The sequence below is a fragment of the Mustela nigripes genome, chromosome 4 (genome assembly GCF_022355385.1).
Source record: "Mustela nigripes isolate SB6536 chromosome 4, MUSNIG.SB6536, whole genome shotgun sequence".
In the NCBI taxonomy this organism is placed as follows: domain Eukaryota; kingdom Metazoa; phylum Chordata; class Mammalia; order Carnivora; family Mustelidae; genus Mustela; species Mustela nigripes.
In genome coordinates, this window is record NC_081560.1 from 1,213,630 (window position 1) to 1,237,182 (window position 23,553).

The 23,553-nt window shown below is 61.7% G+C and overlaps 1 protein-coding gene across 3 annotated transcripts in view; it reads right to left on the reverse strand.

Annotated features, from left to right (window-relative positions):
- Positions 1-316: 316 nt before the first annotated feature.
- Positions 317-23,553, reverse strand: part of DNAJB6 (DnaJ heat shock protein family (Hsp40) member B6) — an 84,735-nt gene continuing 61,498 nt past the window's right edge. For 2 of the 3 annotated variants that reach the window (XM_059396001.1, XM_059396000.1), the window contains exon 10: positions 317-511. In XM_059396001.1, the coding sequence (XP_059251984.1) occupies positions 402-511 (110 nt within the window). In that variant the 3' untranslated portion in view covers positions 317-401. Of the gene's footprint in view, positions 512-11,003; positions 11,161-23,553 lie in introns of all 3 variants that reach the window. The other variant, XR_009403706.1, reaches the window with a different exon arrangement.

Genomic DNA, 23,553 nt, shown 5'->3' on the forward strand with positions numbered 1-23,553 from the left:
CGGCACTGGAAGGGTCTTCGCAGCTTTACCTAAGGACAGCTAATTATGCAGTGCTCAAAACTGAATAAAACATTAAATATACTTTGATAATTTTCATTTAAATTCTTGTATTTATTCATCTAGTGTGCATTGAGCCTTTTAATTTTAACAGATAATTTTAATAATCTAGAAGGAAAAACTTTTCGAAGACATAAATACCCTTGTATTTTAATTTTTACATGTACTTTAAGGTACATTTTTAATTCACATTTGATACACTGAGCTCTAATCACGTTTTATATTTTAATCCTTTTGGTCAATACTGTCCACAGAGTAAGGTGTGTGAAAATTTTTGTTATAAAATGGTAATTAGCAGGGCACCTGGGGGGCGCAGTGGGTCAAGCCTCTGCCTTCGGCTCAGGTCATGATCTCAGGATCCTCAGATCGAGTCCCGCATCGGGCTCTCTGCTCAGCGGGGAGCCGGCTTCCTCCTCTCTCTCTGTCTGGTTCTCTGCCTGCTTGTGATCTCTGCCTGTCAAATAAATAAATTAAAAAAAAAAATCTAAAATGGTAATTAGCTATTTTGCTGAAATAAAGGGAAGAAAACAGAACTTTGTGGAGTAAATACGTAAGAAGGTATCGATGATATTTGCCTCTAACCCTCCCCGGGCCGTAGGGCTCCGGTCCGTCAACAGGGCGCCAGGCGTGCAGGATACGAGTTTGGACTCATCCCTGCGGATCCGCAGACTCCCAGGGACGGGCAGCCCGTGGACGGGCTCTCCACGCGTTCGTCCGATCCCGCGTGCGAGGACTCTGCCGGCGCCAGGACGGAGGGGAGGGCCGGCGCACGCTGACGCTCGCGGACCGTCTGGGCTCTGGACAAGCCCGGCGCGTGGCTGGGCCGTGGGTGCGCATCTCCCTGGGAACCCCCCAGCTCTCCAGCTGGAAGGCCCAGGTGCGCAGCAGGACCTGGCCTCCCCCACGAGCCTCCGCAGCCGCCCGTTGAGCCTCCGCCGCAGGCTCCTGTTCTCTTCCCTCCAGAGCTGCTTCTGTGGCCACCGGTGGTCCCCGCGCCCTGCTACAGAAATGGCTCCCTGATGCTGACCGCTCCTGCGTCAGACCTCGGGGAGACTCGGGGACACCCCTGGTGAGGCCGTCAACCTTCCCTCCGTGTGTCAGGAAACCCCCGCACCCAAAGCCACCTCCCGCGTCCCGGCACAGGGAGCCCTGCATCCGGGAGGAGGAGGAGGGGCGGAGGGAGAGGGACACGGCAGGTCGGCCACATGGGGCAGTGGGGGGCGGGCTGTCCCACGAGACACAACGCAGCGTTCACAACGGCTGTGAGCGAGGACGGGACAGACACACGCGGGTAAAGCCACGAGATGGAGTCTTCAGGGGACCCTCTGACGTTCAACCGGGCCTAGCGCTGGCCCACGCCCCAGCTGCCCTTGAGCAGGCCGGGGCCCACGGACGCCGGCCAGCATGGCCCAGCGTGAGCCAGGGGGCGGCCGGCAGCCCTAAATGTGCTGGAGGATGCGGGGAGCCCCGGGTCTCCTGCCCAACAGCCCCCCACTGCCCCCCATCCCCCAAGTGGCAGTGCCCCCCCCAAGAGCAAGAGAGAAGCAGACGGAATCTTCCTGCTTCTCCCAAGAACTAGAAGCACTTGGAGCCAAGGTCGCTGGGGCACTTTGCAAGTTGATGCCCACGAGCTGAATGAGCTTTGTTAAAATCAAGCACCGTGTGTCTAGGTAGGGAGAGACACACAGACACGGAGCCTTAGAAAGACAGACATGGGCTCTCGGGCTGTGACCACACGGCGTGGCTCCGCCGGGTCGCACACGCGCCACATTTGGATGAGGCCACGAGTCCACGGCCCAGTTAGTACATTCCTTCTAGGGACGCCCCACCTGGCCACCGGGACGGCAGAGGCCAACATCGTCCGAGCTGGGCACAGGGGCAGAGCCCGGCCACCCCCTGTCCCACAGCTCACAGTGGGGAGAGCTGCGCTGACTCGCACGCCAGCCCTGGGAGGTCACGGTCATATCGGCCTGCATGGGACCGGCTGGCCTCCGCCTTTCTCTGAGAAACACTTGCTCACCAAATCAAGAAGAGGTAACATCTGCAGAGGTTAATTTTGTCTAATTTAATAAAAAAAATTTAAATACCTTAAGAAATTAAAGTAACGGACACGACTCAGAGCATCCAGATGGGTCCCCAGAGCACCTTTACCTGGTGTCCTGTCACCCGCAAAACTGATGTGACCCCGTGAAGGGCACGGCCGGTGTGCACGGGGACGGCGGTGGTCGGGAAACTGAGGTGCCGTCTCGAGCCCACACACAGCACGGCCCTGAGCTCGGAGGCGGTGACAGAAAGCCCCCCGGACCCACACAGAGGTCTGCACACAGAGGGGCTCTCCCACCTCCCCTCTGCCCGGCTGCTTCCCAATCCTGTCCCGTGTCACAAGCTAGAACCCCAAGAACCCACCACCAGCCAGCGGCCTGTACACAGCAAGCGCTCAGTAGATGCGTAAAGGGCCGAGGGACACACACAGAGGGACCGCCACGCAGGAACCCACGGGAACACACCAGGGAGAGGGGCCTCAGCAGACACCAGGGCTCCATGGCCATCCAGGTGTGGTCAGCCCTGGGCCCAGCAGCTGAGAAGCCACAGCCCCTCCCGGTCGAGCTGAGGGCTGTGATCGTGCCCAGGGCTCACTCACACACGTGCTCCCAGCCACTGACCGGGGAGGAAGGGCTTTGTCTGAATTCACCCAGAGGTGCCAGCGCTTGGGGAACAATGGTTGAATGGATGGATGGATGGATGCACGGACAGACGGACAGACAGACGGGGCTAGCAAACCAGACGACACAGAGAAAAGTCTCTGCCATGTTGCCCGCAGCCCACACGCCGGCCCCACCACCCTCACGGGGCAGGGGACGGAGGCGGATCCCCCAGGGGCTGGGCACGGGACAGCCAGGGCGGCCGGCTCCCTTGGCTCTGGCAGGCACGGGCTCTGGGAGGCACCGCTGAGAAGCGGGCGGCACGCTGCGGCCATAGCTAGAGATGGCACCTCGGTGGGCACAGGCTGGGCACCGCCTGGGTGCTTCCAGCTGGTCCCGGGAGTGGGCCGGGCCGGACCGCGGTGGGGGAGCGCCCGGTGTGGCCACGGGAGACACGGGGCCCGGCTGTGAGGCCAAACCCCTACCTGGACGTCCCAAAACGTCCCCACCCCACAGGCAGGAAAACAGTCTGGGGGCTCTTCGGAAGGAAGGAACCGGAGGAGACGGCAGTACGGCCGTTCAGTGGATCTTTGGTTTTAAACATTTCAACAGTTTAGGATATTTAAAAAAACTTTAAAGAATAAAACATAAAAAATGTTAAATTATTCAAAATAATTCCTACGGGAGGTCAGTAAACATGTGAATACCTTCTTCTCTTTCAGCGTCGCTTTGGTTCCAGTCCGGTTAAAGACAGCGTCCTGATAGTCTCAGGTGGGAACTGCCTCCTCGCTTAGGAGATGCGGACGGGACCCCCGGGGTGGGTCGGCCCTGGACGACTGAGGAGAAAGCTGTCCAGCGCACACACCCCCTCCCAACAACGCACCTCGTATGCCTGGCCCCGATCCCAAACGGAATTCTGCTCCCACAGGGGACACAACCAGGGGAGCAAGGGCGCGGACTCCCGCTGCAGGAAGCTGCCCAGCAGGAGAGGTGCGAGGGGTCTGCAGACGGGGTTCAGGTGGCCTGGGCATCTGCTCAAGCCCACACAGAAACCACCGGGATTGGGATGCGAACTGACCCCCGGAGCTAAAGCCGCGTGGCTCTCCTCTGCCTGACACACACCCCCTGAGCTGGTGGGTCACCCCTCCGGGTGCAGAAGAGCCGCGCTCAGAGGCCAGGTGAACTGTCCCTGACCTTCGTTTGTGTCCTTGTTCTCACGAACAGAAACTACAGGCACGAAGCTGATTTCTTCCAACATCATTTTCCCACGGGCCGTCTGTGTTAGATGCTCCGAACCCACACGACCCCGCACATCCAACACGTGAGCCCTTGAGCCAGAGCAGTCGCCCGGGAACCCCAGGACTGCCCCCAAATCCCCCCCAGCCCTGCACTGCCCCCACTCCCAGGCCCGCCCCTGCCCCAGAGTGGTGGCCTGCTGGGAGCCTGGTCTGCAGGGCAGGGGAGGCAGACAGGTGCCGTAGGAAACAGAGTCGCCCCCACCATCCCCCCTCCCTGGGGTTCGCCTGCCTCCCCCAGCGAACCCCCGTCTTACACCACCCACAAGGGACAGACACAGGGAAGCCCAGCCCTCTGGGCTTTTCTCTCTGGCTGCCTTTAAATTCCACGACAGTCGCTCTTACCAATTACCGCCTCTGGGCAGGGCCCTGAACAGAACAGGTGGGCACCTTCATTCTCACTAAAACAAGTGCCCGCACCGAGCCCCGTGTCGGGCTCCCCCGTGTCGAGCAGTGGGGAGCCTGCTGCTCCCTCCCCTGCTTGTGTGCAAGTTCTCTCTCACATGAGTGAATGAAATCTTTAAAATAAATAAATACATAAACAAATTAGCGCCCAAGAGTCCGGAACCACCACATCCATGCGTTCCCGCAAGAGGAAGAGAGGACGGACGGGCGCCGCACCCACGCGCGGCCTGGAAGGGCTCTGGGTGATCGGCCCATTGATCGATTCTCTGAGTCTTCGGGATGCCTGGGTCCGACCAGCCACGGCTCAATAAACATTCATATTGGGGCAACAAATGTAACTGTCACCCCAACTGCTTTTTCATCATTCTGGAATAAACGCATCGCCTCTTGGAAGGAAAGTTCCTTCTCCCCGCCCTCTCCGTGGCCGCAGGCCTCTGGTGGCCGTGTGGCCGAGGCGGGAAGCAACAGGAAGCCGGGCTCGGGCTTCTCCACAACACGGGCTCGGTGCTCGGCTCAGTGGCCTTCAGGATCCCGAACTGCCCCATTCTGCCTCGGCCCTCCGGGAAGGCAGCGTCACTGCGCTGCTCTGGGCTCTGAGGAAGATGGGGGCTGGGCGGCCGGCGTTCTCCCGCGTCCCAGGCCCAGGTCCTCCGCTGAGGCTGTGGGACGGCCCCTCGGACCCGCCGGCACCCTCCTGCGGGGAGAGGGCCAGAGAGGGAGAGCTCGGGCTGCCTCTGTGCCAAGGGGGAGGCAGCACAGACCCCTCCCGGCCACCACCTGTGGGTCAGGCCAGCAGGTGACTCAGCCCCCGAGGGCCCGGTGACAGGGTTACCCCAAGACAGGGAGCATGAAGTCCCCTCCGGCTGCGGGGCACTGGCGGGGAGGACTGTGCAGACCAGAGGCCCCGGTGTTCTCAGGCCAGGCCGTTCTTTGCCCCTGGGGGCGCAGGTGGGGTAGGGAGGTGCCGGGGAGGCAGAGAGAGGGTCCTACGGAGCACCCCCCAAGCCTGGCACCGCGAGCCGGAGGAAATGTGCCCAGGGTTCAGAAAATGCCTGCTCAGTGTTCCTCTCCGGGTTTGTCTCTGATCCCACACAAACAAGAATGCCCCCAAAGGGTCACTGAGTTCAGTGAAAATCCTACAAGCTTTTCCAGAACAAATAACAGACACTGACCTCTGGCCCCTCTTTGCATGAGAATTAACATCAGCGGGCCCAGCCGGGTAGCGGCAACCCGGGCTCCGTAAATGCCGGCTTCTGATTTAAAACTCTGATTTTTTTCTTCTTAAGAAGGCAGAAGAAAAGGGGGAACTTGGAGCTCATCTGCATTACAGATCAGGCCTCTTGGAGAAAATCAGCCATCCATAATTCATGACGTGTTCCCGCAGGGGCTGCAGAGAGCCCAGATCCTAGCAACAGAGTCCTGGCAACGCGGGCGCAGCCAATCCGGGCCGGCCCCCTCCCGCTCCACCGGCGGTCGGAGGGGGGTGCACCCACACATCTGCCTCCCGCTCCGCCGGCTGGGGGGGCTCCCACACATCTGCACGGGGGCTCGTTATGAACGGTTCCCTGGCTGGGCACCGGGACGGGAGGCAGGAGCCACAGGCTCGGGCCGAGGGGGTTGTCCGTGTCTGTGGGGCAGGAGCCGCAGTCCGGGGCGGGTTCCCCCAGGTCGGGAGGCAGAAGCATGTCGGTTTTCCCAGCCGGGAGGCCCCCGCAGCCAAAGCTCCTGGCCTCCAGGGACTGCCAGTGAAGCCAGCGCCTCGCTCTGCGCGCCTCGGGTCGCTTGTAGGGCTCTGCCCAGAGCCTCCCAGATGCGCCCCATCCCCGTGCCCACCCCCCACGCCCCGGGAACCGTCCCTTGGGACGCTCTATCGGGGGTGCGAAGCAACACAAGGGAAGTATGCCCTCCTTCCCCCCAGCTCTGCCACCGCAGAGGACGCACAGGCGGGAGTCCCGTGTGCCCCCAGGACCACGGGCGGCCCACGGACGAGAGGGAGGGAGTCGTGCTCTCGACATCCGGGTTCATGGTCTTGTAGACAGACGCCTTCACGACAAGCGTCCCGACTCCAGCTTCATCGTGGCGTCACAGCAGCTCAACTTGCACCCGGAAGCCACACGGCCCGCAGGGAGCCGGAGGCCTTCCAGCCAGCGCACGGCCACCAACAGGCCCAGCCGCCAGCCGCCGCAGCCCTGCCCACGGCCGCGTCCGGCTGTCCGGCCCGCACCTCACATCACACTCGGGGAACACACGGGCAGCACCCTTTTCTGCGTTCCCTCAAAAGCACTGGGATGACCTCCCGTCTGCTGTGGCCAGGGCCCTTAGCGGGGCCATCCCACTGAAGATTTCCTCGCCACACACAGGGCAACTCACGCTCGCGCTTCCCCGACGTGCACCGGGGTGCCGGGACAGGCTCGCCGACGGCCACCTCAGTCTCCTGAAGGCATGAGGAGCTCATGAGTCTGCCCCGGGCCCCCGGGCCTCCGGGCCCATGAGCGGCAGGCAGCGGCCTCCACCTGAAGCCCTCTGTGTCCCGTTCACTCACGGGCCGTGAGAGCCAAGATAACCACATGCCTCATGGACACACCAAGCTGTATTTTGGGACCCATTGCCCTATTTTGAACTGTACTGAATTTAAATTAGCAAGAGCCTGGGCAAGCTGCCAAGAGCTAGAAGGAAAATGCAATATCCTACGGGTCCGCCTCCCGCCCCAAACCCCCTCCCAGAGGTGGTGGGGCTCCGCTTCGGAACCTCCCGGAAAGCAGATTTCATGAGAGATGATTCCCTCACGCAGACTCAGACTGCTGGGTCTTCTAATCCTACTGGAAAACTCATCTCATCTCGGGAAAAGTGGGGTTTTTTTCCTGGATTGAAATGGGTGCCTTCCCCTTGAGTCACATGAAAATGTCACCTGCGTGATGATTTAGATCTAAAACCACGCTTGGATTTCCGCAGAGTCCAAACGGACCCCACAAAGCTCACCATGCCTTGGAGAATAGACGCGCAGACACCAGCACGGCCCGCAGGCCGGCCAGCGATGGGCCTGGGACAAGCTCCGGGGGGTCCGTCGGGCCAGGATGGGGCTTTGGGCCCCGCCATGCACCACAAGGGGAGGGTTTCGCAAAGCAGATCTGACTTTGTGATAAATAACCCCTCCGGTCTTTGGGGCCAAAGCAGCACATGGCCTTGGTGGGGAGGGTGTGGTCAGAGCCTCGCCGGCTCTGGCTCCCGCTTGACATAGCCACAAACGCACCCCTGGTCTCCAGGGTCACAACAGTCACAACATTTCATGCGTTTCTTTTCCACTCATATTGATAAAAAGTTATAGTGGGAACCCAAAGATACCCGCCTTTTAAAAAATATTTTAAATAAAATATTTAAATATTTTAAATATTGAGAAAGCAAGTGAGTGAGAGAGAGAGAAAGCACAGGCAGGGGAGCAGCAGGCAGAGGCAGAGGGAGAAGGAGGCTCCCGCTGAGCAGGGAGCCTGACGTGGGGCTCAACCCCGGAACCCCAGGATCCTGACCTGAGCCAAAGGCAGAGGCTTTAACCCACTGAGCCACCCACGCGCCCCCCCAAGATATCTGCTTTCTTAAGTAACTGTGCATTTCTTGTTATCACGATATGTGTTCCCTTAAAAGAAGACCAAAACCCCCGAAACACAGGCAGGAACACAATTCCACGCAGCGACCGTGCACACCACCTGGTGAAGAGAGTTTAGACAAACTGAGTCCACGATCAAGTGTGTGGACGGGCACGCTGACAGGGGAAGGCTGTGGCCCTCCGGGAAAGGTGATCCACGGGCCCAGGAACCTTCTCTGCCGAAGTACCCTGGCCCTTTCCACCCGGGAGAGAGAGCAGCCAGAACCCGCCTCAGAACCCACCACAGCAGGTGTGGTGTAGACACACCTGCTGCCCAGCCCACGCGGGACCTCAATCCCGAACGGAGCCCGGTCCCCAAGGAGCCACTTCCAAGGGCTTCCTGTGACTGACTCCGCGCCGGTCAGCAGTTCTGGGACCCCCACCAAGCACGGAATCCAGCCAGCCAGGGCAGCCCAGCCAGAGAAGCCCGTCAAGGACTTCCGTGTCTCCACCGCACGCCTGTGTGCGATCTCCTACACACACGCACACATGAGGGTCCGTCCCCTGTCGTCTGGCTTTGCCGTGCACAGAGAGTGTCCTTCCTCCGGGCTTGCGGGGGGACACGCAGGCCACATATCCCGCAGCTCACAGCCCACAGGGAGAACTCCGAGGAGCAGGATCTCCATGGAGGCTGAGGACGGAAGATGTCTGTTGTGCGCACTTCCAAGTGGGAGGCCGCCTCCAGTCCGTGCAGGGCTCCACGTTTGTGCGTGCTGAGCTTGTACACACACGATACGCCCGCCGGTCGGAGGGCGGGAAGAACGTTCTGGTTAGTTCACCACGAAGCTCTCTGGCTGGTGGGGTCACCAGTGGTGCTCACAGCTTCTTTCGACTGTTTCCCAGTTTTCCTTAAATGAGCATCTGCATTATCAAGGAAAGTGCCATAACAAGGGGAAGATGCTCGCTTTCCTTCAGAAAGTTCTAGAATGAGCACTAAGGCAGAGGCTGATGGAAGTTTGCAGAGGAATTGGGAACCTCACACACGGTGTACAAGGCGTGCGGCAGAAGAGTGCCTGGTCCCGGGGGCAGGTGGCTCGCGGGCCGTGCAAACCCACAGGCCTTGCTCTGCCGTCTCGGGGTGTGCGTTCTACGGAGAAGCCCGCTGGAGAACGGCTGGGCACAGGGCGCCGGTCGGACGTCCTCCCAGAGCCGGAGGGAGGAGGGGTCTGACCACAGCGCCTCGCCCTCGCGGGAGGGCCGCCTGCCACGGGGCCCCCACACACCGTCGACACTAACTGGCTCCGTTCCCGCGTGCGACCATGCGGCCACTGATGCAGACACTGACGTGGCTTCCTCCCGAGGCCCAGGGCGCGACGTGCTGTCCCAGAGCGGCCGCGGCTCTCCCTCCTCCCACTCTCACTCTTCCCCGCACCCCTCCCTCCTCCGCGGGAGCCTGGCTGCCATCAGGCCCTGCAGGAGCCCCGGGCCCGGAAGACAGACCCGAGGACTCCGGAAGTGGCTTCAGACAGCGGGGCCCACCGCCCACATGCCGCTGTCTGTCTGAGGAGGAGGGCAGAGCTGGAGGAGGGACAGCTGAGAAAATGACCCCTAACCCCTGGCTCGGCAGGGGCCCGGGGGTCAGGAGGGGTCAGGAAGAATGGCCTCGGGAGCCCCATCAAGAGGGATTTCAGTCCCTTTGCTCGCAGCCCCCGGCCCCAGGGAAGCGCGCAGCGGACAACAGGGCCCAGCCCCCGGGGAGCGACGCAAGACCCAGAAATCAGGCAGGGAAGTGGAGAAATTAAGTCAGACAAATCAGGATGAGGCACGGGTCAGGGGCGCCCGCCGGAGGGATGTGATCCAGACTCTGAGCCAGAGATCGGACGGGCTCTGATTAAAGAACAAATGGCCGAACAAATGGCCGACGCTCCGCTGGAGTAGCTCTTGGGCACTCTCCGGCGCCGCGATTCCTCCGGGGGCAGCTCGAGGCGCCGGAGCAAGGGAGGGTGACAGGTGACAAGAAAAGCCGGGGGCAGCGGCCGCCGCCATCCCCCTCCCTGGAAGCAAACACAAAGCTGCCTGGACCCCACGGTTCCGGTGAGCTCGGGCTGCAGGAGGGACACTGCCCGCGGGGCAGGTCCGGGCCTCGTGAGCCGCGCCGCAGCTTGTGCCGTGAGCGCGACCACGGACGGGGCGAGCCACCGTGCAGTCAACGTGTGGGCATCCGTCGGGACACACAGGACACGGCCTGCACAGACTCGGACGAACAGGGCCGGCAGCTTCGGGAGAGCGGTGGGCCCGGGGCAGGCGGAGGCCCACGGTAGGGGGCCACAGGATGATACACAGAAGCTGGTCCGGGCCACCTTCAGGACTGCTTCCACCTTTAGGGACAGCACAAAACCCAGCACAGGCCTGTGTGCCCGCAGGCCGCGGGGACTCCTGCCCTGTGCTGACACTGAAACACGCAGGGCAGAGAGGGCCTGGCCCCAAGGAGCAAACTCCACCCACGGCGCCACATCCCCAGCAAGGGCAGCACCGGTGGCCAGACGGAGGGGAAAGGCCGTCCACGCACACCCGGTGAGACAACACTCGCAGCACAAGGACCACAGCTCACGGCCGCAAGGGCAGGCGGCGCGGGGGGCACGTCTGCGGTGGAGGGCAGCGGACCCGCAGGGGACCTCGACCACGGGGGGAGCGCCTCCCTACGAGGCCGCCTCCTCTGGGAGCCGTGGGTTTCAGTGTCACCCGTGGCCCATGAGAGCCGCTGAAGAAGTCCCAGCTGGGGGCTGAGGGGAACCTCTGACCCCACAGACCACCATCAGGAGGCCGGGCAGTGGAGAAGAGTGGTGTCCCGGGTGGGTGTGCCGGGAGCAGGGTCGGCCCCTGCCATCCCTGGACACAGGTAAGAAGAGTCACCCGCCTTGCCCGGACACACAACACCGGGAGAAGATCCCAAGGCCCCGCGGGAGCCCCACTCCCTCCCCAGCCGCCCCGGCTTCACTGGGTCCTCCGTGGGTTGGCACTTACCCGAACCACGTCCCTCACAAGCCCTGCGCTGGGCTGAGACACAGCAGGTCACACGGCAGAGTTCCGGCCCGATCCCCCAGCCTCGGTGAATTCAGTGGGACTTGAGGACTGGACTGACCCCACGGCAGGAGGTCCGATTAAACTGGAAGGTTCAGACCTTTCCAGAAAAACACAAAATGTATATATTCATTACACCAAGTGCCTGGATACAGTAGGGCAAGGGAGGGAGAGTTTAACCTCCAGGGAGAGGCCCTCTGAGAGGCAGGATCTGGGCTTCCTCATCTGTCAGACCGGACACCAGCCAAGCCCCCTTGGCACGTGCGGGAGCTTAGACACCACCCAGCTGCGTCCCAAAGCCAGCACTGGTGGCCCAGGCCTCCAGCAGGCAGGGTACACACGGCTTCCTGCCCGCCGGCAGACTGTGCTCCCTTACCAGACGGGGGACAGCGCAGGCTGGGCACAGGCGCGCCCCCACAGTCAGCCCCTGCCGCGTAGGGCAGCAGCGGGGCCCATGGGGCCACCGAGGACTCAGCGGGGCCGTGAACGCCTGCTGGATTTCTCCGGAGGAACTGGCAGCTGGAGACCCAGCCAGGTGTCCCCAGGAGGCACAGCCTCTCCCCAGAGGGTCGCCCTGCTTCTCCGTGAGGGCAGCCCCCCCAGAGCCAGGACCTTTGTGTGAGGGCAGAAGCCCACCCTGGAGAGCGAGTCTCCCAGTGATGGGCCCCCAGGCTCCCGGAGGGGTCTGCGCAGGGCTGCGGCGGGAGGGGTCTGCGCAGGGCTGCGGCGGGAGGGGTTCTGCCTTCGGTTCGGCCCTTGCATTGCCCCCCACGTCCGGAGGAAACACCCAGAGAAGGTTAATTACTGAACAGCCTCAGCTCGTGAGAAGAACATTTTAAATGACTGAAAACGCCCCAGGCTCTCCCTCCCTCCCCTGGGTCGGCGCTTACGCGGCTCCGGTGGAGACGGGGCGGAAGGAGCCCCCCATCAGCGCCCACCGCCTAGCCTGGGCCGTGGCCCCACCGGCTCAGACACGCCTCTCGGCCTCAAGCCGCACACCCGGGGCTCACGTGACCCACTGCCCCACGGAGGGCCCTAGCCTGGGTCTGGGGGCTGGAAGCTGCAACCAGTAGGGCAGGGGCCCCCCCAGGCCACGGCCCTGCCTCCAAGAGGGTGGCCTGCCCTCTGTGCACGGTCAGGAGGAGGCTGACCCCGGGGTGAAAGGCCCACGCTGTGACCCCAGTCACCTCAGTGACCCCCAGAGGCCTACCTCCCACACCGTCAGCACAGGAGTTGGGGGGACACAGCTCCGTCCGGCACCCCCTCTCCGGGGCATGAGGTCGGCTTCACCTACGCTTTCCCAAGCGGCTCTCCAGGCCCCAGCTCTCCCCACAGAACCCCCTCTGCGGCTCTGACGGCCTCAATAAGCCCCCAATCACCTTCCCCTGAGATTCTGAATGGCCCCAGGGTGCCCCCAGAAGGAGGAACACGGGCTGTGAACGCTGTTCATGCTCCTCGCCACAAGGAACACGACACCCCCAGATTTCTCTGTGTGGGACGAGCTACGTGCCCACAGCCCGCTGCAGCCGGACTTGGACGCCGGCTGCCTGCAGAGCGCGGTGACGTCCCTCCTGCCTGCGGCCTCCTTGGAGCAGCCACACGCAGGGGCGAGGAAAGATGTGAGGCTTCCAGGGCATTCTAAGGGGCGGCAGTGAGCTGCGCCAGGCCCTAGAACGACCCATGACCTCCCGTCATCTGGACAACGAAGCTCCGACTTCTCAGGCCTCTCCTGTCCCTCTACACCCGCCCCCCCAGTGCTGGCAGCACCCGTCCCCTCGGACACCTGTTCCCCCGAAGGCTCTCCGCACAGGAATCGGACCCTCATGCCAGCTCCCCAAACCCCAAGCCCCCAGCCCTCACCTCTGGCGCCTCCAACAGCTTCTGACTGCAGCTCGCCCGCTTTGCCCAGCGGGGCGGGGACCAGTGGGGCTCCCTTAGAGACCCCAGCTCCTGGGGGCGCGGGGACAGGGACGGACATGCTCTACGTGCCTATGGGACCTCACCCGTTTACTGAGGGATCAAAGCCACGTCCTTCTGGGCCCGAGCCAGGCTCGTCCACGCTGCCATGGAGGCCACAGATGGCAGGACCGAGGCTCTCGCTAACACACACACACACACGCACACGCACGCGCACATGCACACGCACACGCACACACACACACACACACACACACACACACGGCACACTACTTATCTTCCCAGACCGACTGACCTCTGGGTCTGAGGCTGTGACCCCAAGTCACCCCAATCACCCCGGGAAGAGAAGGTGCCCGCCAAAGTCCCGAGCATGAACTTGCGCCGGTCCAGGTGAGGGGTGCGGCCGGCTTGAGTCCACTTGGCCCGTAGCGGGGTCTGGCCGCGTTCACACGTCCCATCTCCTCTCGTGGCCCCAGCACAGGGGGTGGCCCCAGCGGGGCTGTGTCACCACGAGCAAGGCCACTGGGCCTGGGAGGGAGGGTGCGTTGGACAGCCAGACCCCGGGTGGACAAGTCTTCGCACCCTGAGCCGCCAGACGGACCAACGCCAGGATCCATGGAGGGAAAACGAAGTAGAGATTCGCGCCAGGAAGGACGCCCATGGAAGGGCCCCAGGCACTCGCTGCCCCATTCGTGCACTCCGCTCCCAGCCCCCCAGCATCGGTTGGCACGGATCCCACCCCAAACCCCACTGGGGGCAAGGCGGTTCCACGCGTCCTGGGGAACCAGGGCTGGAGGACGGGCGGCTGCAGCCGCGGTGGGGGACGTTGACACCGTCTGCAAGCAGCAGCACCCACGTCCCACCGGCTCAGCCGCCCCCAGATGGACATCGGGCTTCGGGGAGGGGTTCGAGGCCACACTGAGCACCGCCTCCTGGAACCCCGGGGCTGGGGTGGGGCGGGGGGTCACGTCTGCCACAGCCCGGCCCTGGGAAAGCACCGTGGCGGGCAAACAGCAACCCGGAGATGCCCTCGCCCTGCCTGGGCCCTGCTTAGACCCCGAGCAAAGGCGGGCTCACCACTGGGAGCAGGGGCCAGCCCACAAGATGGGGAAGCGCTCCCACACTGTCTGGGAGAACCTGATCCCATTGGGTAACATCCCGGAGCCTTGAAAGCCTGGACAGGAGGTTCCTGGCTACGGGGGCAGAGATGCAGCCAAAGGAGAAGTAGGGGCGTCCAAGCCACTGCTGCTGGAGAAGCCACTGAGAAAGCACAGAATCAGAACCAGGCCCTCACCCCCACCCCCAGCCCAGCCAGTCAGGCCCGAGAGGATCAGAACTCGGCCCCCGGCCCTGGGACCTGCAGAACCTGTGAGGCGGGGCACCCCTGAGGCAGGAAGCCAGAGAAAGCTTAGTGCCTAGAGATGGTCGGCAGGGCCCGGCAGCAGGGACAGATCTCACAGCCGGTGAACCACGGACATCACACCGGGCATGCCCCACGGAGACGATGAAGGGACACGGACACACCTGTCGCCAGAGTGGTGCACGCGCCGGGCTGCACGTCTGCTCCGGGCCTGGGTGCTGGCTGCACGCTTCCCTATGGGGACTTTCTGGGCTGGGTATTATACGTCCACAGGTGGTTTTTAGAAGGCTCTAGCCAGGGCCCTCTCTGAGGCCCACTGCCTCGGGCCCTGGCGTGCACAGCCACCTGCCGTTCACCGCCACCCAGGGCCCGTGGCGCCCCTCGCATGGTTCTCCCGACTTGATGGCTCCTGGAGGCCACAGCCACTGGAGCGGCCACTCCCGGAGACTCAGCCCAGTGTTGCCCCCTTTGCCAAGACTACAGTAGCAGACACCAGGGACGTGCAGAGTCCCCAGTGTCCCCATGAGACAGAGAGGGAGCCGAAGAAAAGGGGAAGAATGAGTGAACTGTTCAACGGGCGAATTCCCTACTGAACGCAACCTCTGAAGCTCAAGTTATTCCCAAATGGGACAACGGTGCCTTTACGATAGGCCGGGCCCGTCACGGAGCCGACCAGCGGTGGCCCCCGACCCGAGCCCTCCCCAGGGACGCCAGCACTGAGGTCTTGCTGAGTCTCAGCAAGAAGAAAGGACCCCAGGCCCTGGGGGGAGGGGGCGCCCCTGACCTGCCCCAGCTCTTCCACTGTTTGCCTGGTTCCTGCCACCTTCTCTCTGGGACCAAGGGCTCCATCCCACGAAGGCCCCCCCAACCTCCCCACCTCGCTTCCACTGTGTAGCTGCCTAGTGACCTAAGGTCCATTGTTCCATGACTTTTCCTATAAGAACATGTTAAGGGACGCCTGCGTGGCTCAGTCGGGTGGCGGCCAGATCGAGGTCATGATCTCAAGGGCGTGGGATTGAGCCCCGGGTTAGGCTCTGTGCTCAGGGGGGCGTCCGCTTCTCTCTTTCCTCCCCCTCTGCCCCTTACCCCAGGTGCACTCTCTCTATATAAATAAATAGATAATCTTTAAGAAAATATAAGTTAGAACCAAAGAAGAAAATCATCCAGTTCAACTTTTCACCTCGACTCAAACGCTGTGACAGTCCGTTTCAACGACGCACAGAAAGCGCGTTCTCGCATTTCTTGACGGCTGCACCTGGTCGTTCTGAAAATCCGTCTCAGGCCGAAATTAAGTCTGAGTCGTCCGAGTAGCTCTGAAGGCCGGTGTTCCATCCCACGCCCAGCCACGCACCCCCGGGACGACACCGGGGCCCTGGAGCCAGTGAGGACTGCGCAGGCCCCGTGGGCAGCCCATCACCTGCCTGGCCGGGCCCCACACCAGCCCTGGTCCTGTCGGCTGTGGCCTCAAGTCTGAATGCACAACCCCACTCCCGTCTGCCTCTGCCCTCCATCTAGCACGTTCTCCAGGGTGTGGGCTGAGCAGGAGAGAAAAACGCTCACAAGGGTGTGAGCGGCGCAGGAAAAGCTGTGACAAAACCGCCCAAGCCGCTCAGTGAGCAGAGCCAAGAAAGGGAGGGACACGCTGCCCACGGACGCACCAGCTGAGACGGCGCCTCTGGAGGCCAGCCCTGCGCCCTGAGCCCCGAGCCCTTCATTCCGGGCCCTGAACCTTCCGTCCTGAGCCCAGCCCCATACCTGCCACGGGATCACCCCACTTTCTTGTCGCTCCAGGACTCCAGGGAGAGAGGCCACGAGTCCGTGTCGCAGCCCCACGCCAGACCACGTGGGCCGCCGCAGCCCAGCACCACAGACTGGGCCTGGAAACAGCGGCAGGAGTGTCCCCCTCAGCCCGGAGGCCGGCAGTCTACGACGCTCAGAGGCTGCAGCAGAGGCCCTTCCCACCTCCCGGCTCCCGGCGGAGCCGCCAATGCCCACCTTGAGGCCATGTCATTCTGGCCTCTGCTTCCACGGTTGTGCGGCCTTTTTATAAGCGCACCAGCCGCGGGATTTGGGGCTGGCCGGCTCCAGTGACCCCCCGCCCGGCTTCCTCACCCCTGCTTTTTCACAGCTCGTGTTCACAGACTCCGGGTTCTAGGACTTCACCCGATCTTTCTGGAGGACGCGACACAGCCCCCAACAATCCCACTCCCGACGGCAGAGGCCCCGGAGGGTCAGCGCCCCCCGACTGGGGCCCGGGAGAGGGTCTGTTAGACCCTCACCACCGCCAACTGTGCAGACGCAGACTCTTCTGTCCTCACACTTCCCAGGGGCCGGCCACGGCCACTATCGCTCTGCTTGCCAGACGGGTCCCCAGGCAGTCTCTGGCAGCCGCGACACTGCGGGCCCTCTCACAAGGGACACAGAGCGGCCCTCCCGACACCCGCGCTCGGCTCATCCCCGGGTAAGCACGTGCCCTTCGCCTCGAGGCGTGTGTGTGTGTGTGTGTGCAGCACTTGGAGCGCACACGGACGAGTGTGCCGGGACTCGCACTGCCCCATGACGCCCCTTCGCTCGCCCCTGCGGGGACAGGAGGTCCTGGAAGGACACGACGTCACCCTCTGCACGAGGGAGCAATGTCCGGCGGCCGCGGGCTGTGGGAGTTCCGTGCCGTGACAGCCGGGGTCCGCCCCACGTGTCCTAACAGCCTGCCTTGTGCCGACGGCCTGCCGGGCTCCGGGCCGACACCCGAGCACGAGAAGACACTGTGCGGCCTGCGTGCATCCACGACACGGAGTCCACGGGACCAACGACATGGCAGGCGGGCGCAGACACGCTCCTCTCCCATCGGGAGGGCGGTTTCTGGATGTCCGTGTCGTCGGTGCACCCGCGACGAGGCCCCGGTCACCCACAGACGACACACGCGACCGCGTCTGACTGACCGCCGGCCCGGTGGCGCCCTGCGCAGACCTGCTTGTGCTGGTGGCCCGAGGCGTCCCAACTAGCAGGTCACCTTCGAGACGCGGGCTGCTCGCCCCACCTTCCACACTGAAAAGAAAAGGTTTTGCACAAAAACAAGAACAAACAGGGCGCCTGGGTGGCTCAGTGGGTTAAGGCCTCTGCCTTCAGCTCAGGTCATGACCTCAGGGTCCTGGGATCGAGCCCCGCATCGGGCTCTCTGCTCAGCAGGGAGCCTGCTTCCCTCTCTCTCTCTCTCTCTCTGCCTGCCTCTCCGTCTACTTGTGATCTCTCTCTGTCAAATAAATAAATAAAATCTTTAAAAAAAAAAAAAAAAAAAACAAGAACAAACATGGGGGCGACCACACATGCTCCCCACTCCGCCACCGCAGCCCATCGCTGCACATACCAGTGCGTCGAGACGACACCGGTTCTGCGCCACCACCTCCAAGGCAGAACAGGAGGCCAGAGTCCCAGTTTGGGGCAGTTTCTGGAACAGGCGGAGCCGTCCTCCCCCGAGTGTCCACAGACGGCCGCCATGGGGGTTGCTGCGCCGGCGGCCCAGGCCAGGCCACACCACGCGGCTCCTCACTCCACACGGGATTCCTGCCGCTTCAGACCCTTCCGCGCGATCACGCTGAGCTCGCAGTGAACCGCTTTGAAAATTCAAAGTGCAAGTGACAGGCACTGACCCGGTGCTCACCGTCCCCGGGCCTGGGCTTCCGTGGTCCTGCCCCAGGCCTCTGCCCCGCGGGTCCTCGCGGCGGCTGGAGTCCACCACTGTCCACGCCGAATGTCAAACGTTCAGTTCATCTCGTCCCCAGAAGCGGCAACAAATGTATGTATTTCAGAACTGCCACCTCGGTGGTAATAACCAAGGATCTTATCCAGGAAACGCTGGCCTGCGAAGGCCCACGTCCACCATCCGTGGCATCCTCAAGGAGTGGACTGTGAGGCGCTCCCAAGCTAGTCCAACTCTCTCTGCCCTGGCCGGGACCACCGCCAGCCGCCCTCAGGCCACAGTCGCGCTGACCAGCCTGGATTCCAGGAGATTCCCGTCAGCCTGCTGCTGCGCACGGGGGCTCCTGCTCCCCTCCTGACTAGAGACGGGCCCCCTGGCTGGCCCTCATGCTCGCACCGGGTGCGTTTAGCCAACCGATGTCACTGGCGCGGACATCCCCCTGGGACACCTGGTCCCCACGGCTCTCGTCAACGCGGCTAACCGGGAAAGGAAAGCAGATGCAAGAGCCCATAGACGAGACGGGGTGGCAAGTGGATTTCTTTCTAGCCCGGGCTCTGATTTTCCAGTGCCCAGTTCTGGACGACCCGGTGCAGGGCGACCACTGCGGCCTGTGCGTCCGGAGCGTCGGGCCAGGCCGGGCATGTGCACACCAGCCAGTCTGCCCGCGCCCAGCTCACCGCCCAGCACATCGGCCAGCACGTCGGCGCCCCGCCAGGCCTCACGCATTTCCACCCTGCTCTTCCAACTGTTTTTAGGTCAAACACTTAAGTTAACAAAGCTGAAACCAGTCCTAATGGGAAGAATGTGTTCCTCTGGAGGGTTCAGTGACAATGGGGGGTTTCCTCGGGGGTCAGTCACCATCGTAGCTAAGGCAGGACCTTTTGTTCGAGTGAAAGAGGCGGCAGCAGCCTCAAAGCGCGCTCACCGCATCCTCTGCAGGAAATGGGGGTGGGGGAGGCTTTCCCGTGACTGGGACTGGGCCTGGGGCTGGGGCGGCTTGGCTCTGGACCTGTCTGTCCCTCTTTCTTTCCTCCATGAGCTGCGGTTTGGGCTTTGGTTGCAGTAACGACCTGGCAGGAAATGAAGGACGGGGCACGCGGGAAGTCACCTGTCCGACGCTACAAAGCTCAGGACAGGAGCACACTGCGCGCCCAGCGAGGGGACACCCCCGCTCCTCCCCGGGAACCACTGATGGTGGACGTCTGGGCTAACGGACCAGCTACACTTAACACCAACGGTCGCCAAACAATTCCAGGACGGGGCTCGTCAAGCACAAAGATGAGAGGCCTCGTCCGTCTGCTCCCGGCGAGTGCGGGCCCCAGGTCACACCCGCTAGATTCGACATCTCCTCCTACTGCCACTTAGTGGGGGCGGGGGCGGAGTTCCGTGGGCGCCAGAAACATTGATGATAGATTTTCTCTATTAGCCCAGGAAACCACGAATTACCACTTGTCAGATGTCACTGGAGTGAAAAATGTGGAAATATTCTTGGCATGTGGGTGTAGAACAAAAAAATCCCAAACTTTTGGTACAACCTAATTTCATCTCCTCAGATCGTGTTCTTGTGAGTCCTTTGACGCGTTACTGAGAAGGTGATGAGACTAGATGGTGAATGTGCGCCGAGAAAAACCCCCACTGTCCACAGGAACCACTCCAGGGAGGTCCCTCCCCTCCAACCCATTTTAGTCTTGATTAATTTGACCATTCAAGTCCAAGAATAATGTACTCTGCTGCGTGTTCACCTGTATGTGCGTGCGTGTGAGCATGTGCGCGCGCGTGTGTGAGCGTGTCTGTGCATGTATGAGCGTGTACGCGTGCACGTGTGTGCACGTGTCTCCGTGTGCATGTGCGTGAGCGTGTATGTGGGCGTGCACAGGTGTGTGAGCGTGTGTGCCTGTGGGTCCGTGGGCGTGCACGCGTGAGCGTGAGCGTGTGTGCGAGCGTGTGTGCGTGCACGCGCAGGCGTGTGGCTCGGGGTGGAGGCTCTGCTGCCTGGTCCCGGTTTCCGTTGTGGCGGCGCCCTCGTGTGGCCACGGGAGATCCTGCACCTTATAAACACTTCCCGACACTGACAGGCCGTCTACACGGCCGCTGCTCGACCAGAGGACGTTCGCTAAAGAAAAATTCCCACTAACCTACGTCAAAATACGGAAATGTCTCAGAAAATATCCGACTTGGGGTCTGAAAGTCGGGATGCTCAAGTATGAAGCCACGGAATCCACATTCCAAGGCGAATTTCTGAGAGCAGCTTCCGCAGGCCAGAGGGGTCGACGGGTCAGCGTCGGGGGTGGCCCCCCCAGATCGCCACGCACGGAGCACTCCCAGCGCCGAAGCTCGCCCTGCCATCCCCGAAGCAGGTCCGGAGCCCAGAGGACTGAGATCCACAATCCCCGCGGAGACCCCCTTTCCTGACGCTTCTGGAGCCTTGAGCCCCGGGCATCTGGTCACCCACTCTCAGCCTCAGCCTCCGCGTGGTCTCCTCCCACCTGTGTCTGTGTCTCAAGTTTCCCTCTCCTTCTTCTTAGGACACCCGTCCATGGCTTCGGGACCACCTTAATCCTGAGGCTCTCGGGATCCTTGGCTGGATCCTGCCTGTGAAGTCCCGGTCTCCGCACCAGGGGGCGGTCACAGGTCCTGGGTTAGGATGCCAATGTACGTTTCTGAGGCCCCCGTCAACTCCTGCAGATGACACAGAGGCCTCAGTCGCTGCAGCAAATGGGGGGGGGGGGGGGGACAGTACTCGGCTCCCCGAGGTCCTCTGCCCAGGGAGCCATCAATGTCCCTCAGACCGCTCTGCCCTCGGGGCGCTCCTCTGCAGAGCAGACCCTCCTTCAGGCTGCCTCCGTCAAGATTCCAGGCCTGCTCAGGGGGGACCCCAGGTGGACAGTACGGGGCTTGCCTAAAGCAGCGAGAACAGACTGCCTTCCGTGGTGATCAGCAAGGGGCTATCCCATGCCACAGGCTGATGGCTCCGGCCTGGCCCCTCATTGGCTGTTCCCTAAGGCACGGTCTGGGGGGGGGGGGGTGACGGACAGAAGAAAGGACTCAGGACTCCCAGAGCCAAGGGTGAGAGTCATCAGGTAAGAGAACATGTGCTGAGTGACAGATGACCACTGCTCAGCATGCACGCAGTCGTCAGGCCAGGCCCATCACTGGCCCAGCCCCCACTGCTCATTCAGCGGGGCCCAGGGACCAGGCAGGGGGGTCGCAGCCCCCGTACTCTCCTTGGAACCGTCTGTGTCCAGGCCAGGCTGGTGACGCTGGGCTCGGGTGATGCCGTGTGCTCTGCGTTCAGCACCAAGTCCAAGGTCCAGCTGTCGCTGCAGGCTGCGTCCCTCTGGCCCATCCCCCTGCCAGCCTCACCTCCTTCTGCTCCACCCAAAATCCTCCCCTTCTCTGGGCTCACCTCCCTCCCTCCGGCCTGCATCCCATGCCTTGGCTTAGCCCATTCTCCTTGCCTGGACACCTGCCTGGCTGCCCTCTTGCCTTCCAAGGCCTAACTGTTAAGCTCCTACCCACCAGCATGTGCCCCTCTGAATTCCTCCGTATGTCTGAGCCCATGGCAGGGGGCATAACAAGAGCAGGGCTGCGGGGGATTTATCCTGCCTGTGGACCTCACCTCTTGTCCCCTCTGCTGGGTGGGGCTGCAGCTCATATAACTATGTCTCTGCTGTGCTGGACACATGTTGGACATAGTGTGCATTAGATGGATGGACAATGGGTGGGTGTATGGATGGGCAGTTGGATTGGTGGATGGACAGACGAATGCATGGATGGATGGACGGACAGGTGAGCTGAGAAATGGGTGGGTGGATGCATGGATGGGTGGACGGACGGATGGATGGACGGATAGGTGGATGGATGGAGAGATGGATGGACGGATGGATGGACGGTTGGATGGACAGACAGGTGGATGGATGGATGGATGGATGGATGGACAGATGGGTAGACGGATGGGTGGATGGACAGACAGATAGGTAGATGGATGGACGGACGGATGGACGGACAGATGGATAGGTAGATGGACGGACGGATGGATGGGTGGGCGGATGGATGGACGGACGGATAGGTGGATGGATGGACAGATGGATGGACGGGTGGACGGACGGGTGCATAAATGGATGGATGGATGGGTGGGTAGGTGGATGGATGGACGGTTGGATGGACAGACAGGTGGATGGGTGGACGGATGAATGGATGCATTGGTGGGTGGGTGGATGCAGAGAAGGATGGACAGACGGATGGACGGATGGATGGACAGACAATTGGATGGGTGGATAGGTAGGTGGGTGGGTGGGTGAGTGGACGGATGCACAGGTGGACAGACGGGTGGACTGATACACTGTTGGTGACCCCCCTCCATGAGATCATCGGCAGTGGGGGAAAGATCTGGTGGCAACAGCTGGCCCAGGAAGAGAGAAGGGTGTCCCGGTTTTCCAGCCTTTGTTGGTCATCCAGAAATCAGGCCTGCAATTCTTTGGGCCTGCGTCACCCTGGGAAACGAGAATATGGGAACTGTGCTGACTTTTGACTACCTCTGTATAGCTCCTGAGTTTTTCCCAAAGGATTTTAATGTATCTGATCCCTGAAACCAAGCTGACCTCCCTCCCCTGGCACATTCTGTTGTCACAGGTGGGCCCACCGTGCCCTCCTGTGCAATGGGGCATGCCCAGACCAGAGCTTTCTGCTGAGCCTCTGTCATACAGGCACACCAGGCCCAGACCAGCACCCAGAATTACTCTGAGTCCTGGAATAGCCCATTAAATACACACATTTCTCATAATCACCAGCATTGTCATTCCTCCAGACCGATAAGGCTGAGATTCAGGGGCGCCTGGAGGGCTCAGACTGTGAAGTGTCTGCCTTCGGCTCAGGTCATGATTGTAGTAGGATCCTGGGACGGAGCCCTGCACCACGCACGCTGCGCAGCGGGAGCCTGCTGCTCCTCCCACTCCCCCTGCTTGTGTTCCTCACTGTGTCTGTCAAATAAATAAAATCTTTAAAAAAAAAAAAAAAAAAGTTGTGCGTTTCAGTGTCCTGGGATGGGGCTCCAATGGCTGGAACACGAGAAATATCTTAGAATCTCTAAGTTCATTAGGGGACTGGAAAGAGATCGCATTTGACCACTGTGCTGTCCTCGGAGGGAGCGAGCGCGCAAAGTGGGTATTGGAGGAGCCCCTGCATTCCTCAGGCTTTTGTGTTCAAAGTTCACTTTGCAGACACAGAGCAGACCCGGGAAAAAATCGTCTTTCCAGCATCCCAGCCCAGAAAGCAGACAGAGAGCACAACAGAGATGCAGCCTACAATGTCTGGGGTCTACTCGGTGAGAGCAGGACAGCCAGATCCCACATGGCCCAGCTCTGTGGATGCTGAGAAATGCACATGACCTCCTGGAATCTGGGCTCTCCTTTGTAAAGGGACAGGATAAAGCCGGGCAGCCTCGGGGCTCCCTAACCATAAGCCTCCCTGAGAAACCACACAGCTTCCCAGGAGGAGAAGCGCCACCCTCTCCAGGCCGC